We start from the raw sequence: 6,495 nt of genomic DNA, 5'->3' as shown, positions 1-6,495 counted from the left end.
GCTCCTGAAAGCTCATTGTTAAATTTTGGGAATTTTGCAGCCAGTTGTTAAATTATTGGTAGCATGAAATCAGCCCCGATGGGAATATTTACACCGTTATTTACATCATGAACATTGCTAAGGGGCGGGGGAAGCTCACTTACTGGCATATTTCTAAATAGCTAAGTAAATTACAGCATAAAGCTTATGCAGATGTTAACAATAGTAACTATGAAGAATGTATAGAAAGAGCAAATGTTGGGGCGCCTGGGTGGCTCAGTCGGTTAAGTGTCCGACTCTAAGTTTCACCTTATGTCATGATCTCAGGGTCCTGAGATAGAGCCCTGTATCTGTCCTCTGCCCCCCCACCCCTCGCGAAATAAGTAAGTAAATCTTAAAAAAAAAAAAAGGAACACAGAAAATGTTGACATAACATTAAGTTAGATAAGTAAACAAAAAGTAGAAGCACACTGTAGATACAATTATGGTAAAATTCGTAGGGATAGAGACCAAAGGAAATACACACGGGAAAAAAGTTATTTTGTTATGGTGAACGCTGGGAGTGTTTTAAAGTTTACTTTAAAGGATCCTTATTATTTGTATTCATTAAGATTAAAAACTTTTGCTCAGCTCAGCCTCCCCAAATTCCTACAGAACAAAGGTCAAACTTGCTTAACGAAAATCCTATAAATGGTGACTTGTTCCCTTAAGGCCTTCTAGGAATCTAGGCAGGTTAATTTTTCATTTTGTTCTGCCTGCCCACCCCTGGGCTTATCTTGAGGAACCACGAGCGTCTGGGGAGAATCTGCACACCCCACTCCCACGTGTGTCTCTGTGGTTAACATTTATCACTTGGGCTGGAGGTGAGTTAACCCTTAGTTTAGGAGTCTGTTCTCTGGGGGAAGAAACCGTCTTATTGGGTGTACATTGTTCAGCGTTTGGGGAGGCAGGGTAGGATGGCCTTGTTAATGCCACCTCTTCCATGAAGCCCTCCGGATTGCCACACTGCCACCACCCCTCCGGGAGAAATCACGCTCTCCCTCTCTCGTGCTGGCCTAGCACTTGCCGTGACCTGGGGCAGATGGACTTATTCTCTCTGTAACTCTGCTTCCTCATCTGTAAAGTGGGGGCGATAACCGCACCTATGTCAGCAGGTTCCCGGGAGGATTAAACCAGGCTGTGTTTTTGACGCCCCCACACCAAGCTCGTGGTAAACGCCCAACAAAAAGAAGCCACCGTGATGATTATTTTGGCATTTGCCTTGCTGTCTCCTATTGCAACACGTAACACTCTCACCTCCCCTGTTTGATTGAAACTCCTCTTGGGCGGGGAACATATCCTGTTTATTTCCCGTCTGTTCCATAGCCCACTGCGCGCTGTCTGGCCACAGCACACATGTGGTGAATTGCTCGTGAGTGTGCACAAAGAAGCACACGCGGGGCCATAGGTATGTGCAGGTGTGTGCACACGTTTGGGGACACACCTGCACCCATATGTCCTTCTGTTGGCTGGCCTGTCTGGTCTGCGGCATTCGACAGCATTGACTACCTCCACCTTCTGGAAGGCAGCGGCTCCTGGGATCGCTCTCTCTCTTAGATCTCCCCCTACTTCTCTCACCACTACTGCTCAGCCTCCTACACACACCCCCAGCCCCTCCCCCATTGGCCTTTAAGTGTCTGGTCCCCACAGGGCCATCTCAGCCCTGTTCTTCTCGCTTTGGGCACTGCTGAGTGCCTTCATCAGAACCACAGCAGAGGCCAGAAAGTTTGCAAGCCTGGGTGTCGTCAGCCTCACCCTCCAGACCCACAAAGCCTGCCAGAGCCGTGGCTTCGAGGTCTTCCCCGATAGCTCCCAGATAAAAATCCCACCCTCCACCCTCCTCTCTGACCCGTGGCCATGGTGCCGGCTCAGACCCTCCACTTTTTCTCTGGATCTTGCTGCTACAGGGAACCCTCCTCGGGTCCCTGAGAACAGAGGGGTGCACACACGGACAGAGAGCTAATAAATCCGCTATCGGGTCTTAACTGTAGAATCAAAGTGGTAGGGATATGAGTATTTGTGGCAATTCCTTTCACTTTTTCTTTGCTTCAAATTTTTCATGAGATACCGGGGGAAACTCAGACTCCTTCACGGAGACCATTAGGTCCCCTACCATCTGGCCACTGCCTCCCTCTATAACGGCATCTGCCACCCCTCCCATGTCCCCTTCCCAAAAATCATCCAAAATTTCGAAGCCACTGGGAAGAGTTGGGGTATTTCATTCCTCTGCACCCACGGTCTTGCTGTTCCCCATTCCCAGAACGTTTTTCCCTGTGTTCTTCCTCCCAAACCCCTGTGTGCCCCTCAAACTCATCTCAAGCGATGCCTCCTCCAGGAAGCCTTCCCTAAGCAAGTTCCAAAGCTCCTTATCTGGTTCCCATGCCCCCCTCCCCCCCAGCAAAGGTCTGAAGGGCCCCGCAGAGGACTGGTTTTGTAGCTATGCTGCCTCACGGGAGACCCAGCCCCAGGACTCTGGATCACAGAGGATCGCTAATTTCTCCCCTAAGAGGACGTGTCCTCTGGCTGTTCCTCTGTATGTGTGTGTGTGACAAACACACTTAGCTCGCTGAGCGGATCCCGGTGCTAGATCGGACAGACCAACCTGAGGAGGCCCATGGAGCCCCGGGGCCTGCAGGAGGGGTCCCGCGGCCAGGGGTGGAGGCCCCCCTCCCGAGGAAGAGGTCCAGGCTGGGGTAGGGAAGAAGGCGGGGCCTGAGGCTGTGCTAGTCGGTGTCCCGGGCTGGGGACGGAAGTTGCTGAAGTACCATTAGTTTCAGTTTTGCTTCTCTCTCAGGCACCCAGCCGCAGCAGCGTCCAGGCCTCGGGGGTCCCCCCCACTCCCCATCCTGGAGGCCAAGGTCAGCTCAGGCTTGGTAAGGAGGGCCGGGGAGGGCACCTGAAGGAGGAGCTGAGCTGGAGGGAGTGGGGGGAAGGGAATGGGAGGAAGAGGAGGGGGGAGGGGAGGGACCCGGAAGGCGGGAGGAGAGGAGTGGGTGGGCGGGAGCACCCCACCAGCTCCCCACTCTGGGACCAGAGGCCTGACACCCATCTGGGAAAGACCCCCTCTCTGTGGCCTGTCCTCCCCGCCCTCACCCCCAGAAGTTTGGGAGTGACCCCCCCTCCACCGGCAGTCCCTTCCTGGAGGATTTTGCCACTGTGCTGGCATCTGGGCAGGGGGACCCACAGCTGGACCCACACAACTCAGAGGCGTCTAGGAAAGCAGACAGGCAGCAAGGCCTCTAGGAGATGAGACAAAGGCCCTGGAGAGCCTGAGGTCTAACAGCTGGAAGGACAGCAGGGCAGCCCCCTCCCCACAGCCTTCCTTCCTTCTGCTCCAGAACCCCTACCAAGTTAGTCTGGCAGGAAATGGGGCCCCCACAGCCCCTGATGATGCTCCCTGGGTCTAGAAGACCGGTGTGTGGGGCTGCAAGAACTGGGGCCCCTTATCCTGCCCCAGCTGCCAGGAGTCAAGGTGACTCTGCCCACCGGGACCCTCCCTGTGTCCCTTCTCTGCCTGCCCCCACCCCAGCCCCAGCCCCCCGCTGGACCTCAGCACTCTGCACACGGGGTGGGGGTGGGGGGGCTTGGGTGACACTTGCTCCAGGCCTGTCCGCCCAGTGCTGAGCATTACCCTGGTTGTTCCCCCAGGCTGGGCTTCCTGGTCTCATTTCTCACGGCCCTAGGCACCAGGCGAGCAGGTGGTTCCTCCTGCGTATCTCCGACTGCTTAGCTCAAAAGCAAGTGGCCACACGCCCTGGGAGACCAGAAGATTTCCTGGCCATTCAGGTGAGACCCCCAGACCTGGCAGGGTTTGAGGATGTTTGAGGGGGAGGCAGAAGGGTAGGCTGGAGGGACCGCGGAGGCAGCCTCTGCCCTCTGACCCTGAGCCCTCCCTTGCAGCATGGTTTCCCAGGGGGCCTCACCCTCCCTCCTGGAAGCCCTGAGCAGCGATTTCCTGGCCTGTAAAATATGCCTGGAGCAGCTTCGCGCCCCCAAGACATTGCCCTGCCTGCACACCTACTGCCAGGACTGCCTGGCCCAGCTGGCCGATGGCGGCCACCTGCGCTGCCCTGAGTGCCGGGAGACCGTGCCTGTGCCGCCTGCGGGTGTGGCCGCCTTCAAGACCAACTTCTTCGTCAACGGGCTCTTGGATCTGGTGAGGGCCCGGGCTGGCGGAGACCTGCGCGCGGGGAAGCCTGCCTGTGCGCTGTGTCCCCTGATGGGGGGGGCCGGCACCGGGGGGCCGGCCACGGCCCGGTGCTTGGACTGTGCGGATGACCTATGCCAGGCGTGTGCCGACGGCCACCGTTGCACCCGGCAGACCCACACCCACCGGGTGGTGGACCTGGTGGGCTACAGGGCAGGCTGGTACGACGAGGAGGCCCGGGAGCGCCAGGCGGCCCAGTGCCCCCAGCATCCTGGGGAAGCCCTGCGCTTCCTGTGCCAGCCCTGCTCCCAGCTGCTGTGCCGCGAGTGCCGCCTGGACCCCCACCTGGACCACCCCTGCCTACCCCTGGCCGAGGCCGTGCGCGCCCGGAAGCCCGGCCTGGAGGAGCTGCTGGCGGGTGTGGACAACAACCTGGCGGAGCTCGAGTCCGCCCGGATGGTGGAAAAGGAAGCCTTGGCCCGGCTGCGGGAGCGGGCGGCTAGGGTGGGGACCCAGGTGGAGGAGGTGGCCGAGGGGGTGCTCCGGGCCCTCCTGGCCCAGAAGCAAGAGGTGCTGGGGCAGCTACGGGCCCACGTGGAGGCTGCGGAGGAGGCCGCTCGGGAGAGACTGGGGGAGCTGGAGGGCCGGGAGCAGGTGGCCAGGGCGGCGGCCGCCTTCGCCCGACGGGTGCTCAGCCTGGGCCGCGAGGCTGAGATCCTCTCGCTGGAAGGGGCGATTGCCCAGAGGCTCCGACAGCTGCAGGGCTGCCCCTGGATGCCTGGGCCGGCCCCCTGCCTGCTGCCCCGGCTGGAGCTCCATCCTGGGCTCCTGGACAAGAACTGCCACCTGCTACGGCTCTGCTTTGAGGAGCAGCAGCCCCAGAAGGACAATGGGAAAGACGAAGCTGGAGGCCAGGGAGGGGATGAAGCTCAGAGCCAGAGAGAGGGGGGAGCCAAGTCGGAGAGACAAGGTGGAATCCAGCCCCAGAGCAGGGATGGCGCTTACACCCCAAAGGAGAACAGAGCCCAGACACCCCAGGAAGAGGGAGCCCAGACCCCGAAGGAGGAGAGAGCCAAGACGCCCCAGGAAGATGGAGCCCAGACCCCAAAAGAGGGCAGAGCCCAGACACCCCTAGAAGACGAAGGAGCCCAGACCCCGAGGGGCAGCAGATCCAACAAGAAGAGGAAGTTCAAAGGCAGGCTCAAGTCCATTTCCCGGGAGCCCAGCCCAGCCCCTGGGCTAAACCTGGAGGGCTCCGGCCTCCTTCCCAGGCCCATTTTTTCCTGCAGCTTCCCCACACGCATGCCTGGAGATAAGCGGTCTCCTCGGATCACCGGGCTCTGTCCCTTCGGCCCCCGGGAGATCCTGGTGGCCGATGAGCAGAACAGGGCACTGAAGCGCTTCTCCCTCAGTGGTGACTACAGGGGCGCGGTGCCCGTCCCTGAGGGCTGCTCCCCGTGCAGCGTGGCCGCCCTGCAGGGGGCAGTGGCCTTCTCGGCCGGCGCGCGTCTCTACCTCATCAGCCCCGACGGCGAGGTGCAGTGGCGGCGGGCCCTGAGCCTCTCCCAGGCCAGCCACGCCGTGGCCGCGATGCCGAGCGGGGACCGGGTGGCCGTCAGCGTGTCGGGCCACGTGGAGGTGTACAACATGGAAGGCAGCCTGGCCACCCGGTTTATCCCGGGGGGCAAGGCCAACAGGGGCCTGCGGGCTCTGGTGTTCCTGACCACCAGCCCCCAGGGCAATTTTGTGGGGTCCGACTGGCAGCAGAACAGCGTGGTGGTCTGTGACGGGCTGGGTCAGGTGATCGGGGAGTACCGGGGGCCGGGCCTGCACGGCTGCCAGCCAGGCTCTGTGTCCGTGGATAAGAAGGGCTACATCTTTCTGACCCTTCGCGAGGTCAACAAAGTGGTGATCCTGGATCCGAAGGGGTCACTGCTCGGCGACTTCCTGACGGCCTATCACGGCCTGGAAAAGCCCAGGGTGACCACCATGGTGGATGGCAGGCACCTGGTTGTGTCCCTCAGTAATGGGACCATCCACGTCTTTCGGGTCCGCCCTCCTGATAGTTAAAGGGCTAGGACTGGGGAGGGACTGGGGTGGGGGAGGGGTGGGGGGAGGACTGTGGGGAGGGGTGAGGGAGGCGAGACTGCCTGGGATGTGGTGGCAGAGGGCATTTTTCCGGAGGGCAGGGGCTAGCAACCTTTCACTGTGACGTGCCAAACGTGCCAAACTGCTAATCCGTCTTCGGGTGTGCAGGGATGGGACCAAGGGCGGTGGTGTGACCACGACTCTCAGAAACAGGGGTGGGGGGGTGCGCCAGGGGCCGGGGG

The 6,495-nt window shown here is 60.0% G+C and overlaps 1 protein-coding gene across 1 annotated transcript; it reads left to right on the top strand.

Annotated features, from left to right (window-relative positions):
- The first annotated feature begins 3,684 nt into the window (after window positions 1-3,684).
- LOC111146259 (tripartite motif containing 56) lies at window positions 3,685-6,260 on the top strand. Its single transcript, XM_022501734.1, has 2 exons — window positions 3,685-3,804; window positions 3,919-6,260. The coding sequence occupies exon 2, from the start codon at window positions 3,920-3,922 to the stop codon at window positions 6,233-6,235; it is 2,316 nt and encodes a 771-aa protein (XP_022357442.1). The 5' UTR covers window positions 3,685-3,804; window position 3,919; the 3' UTR covers window positions 6,236-6,260.
- Window positions 6,261-6,495: the final 235 nt, after the last annotated feature.

The sequence above is a fragment of the Enhydra lutris genome, unplaced genomic scaffold, assembly GCF_002288905.1.
Source record: "Enhydra lutris kenyoni isolate GAN:26980312 unplaced genomic scaffold, ASM228890v2 scaffoldscaffold13, whole genome shotgun sequence".
Lineage (NCBI taxonomy): Eukaryota > Metazoa > Chordata > Mammalia > Carnivora > Mustelidae > Enhydra > Enhydra lutris.
Note: the sequence above shows the minus strand (reverse complement) of the source record. Positions and strands in the feature narration are given on the sequence as shown.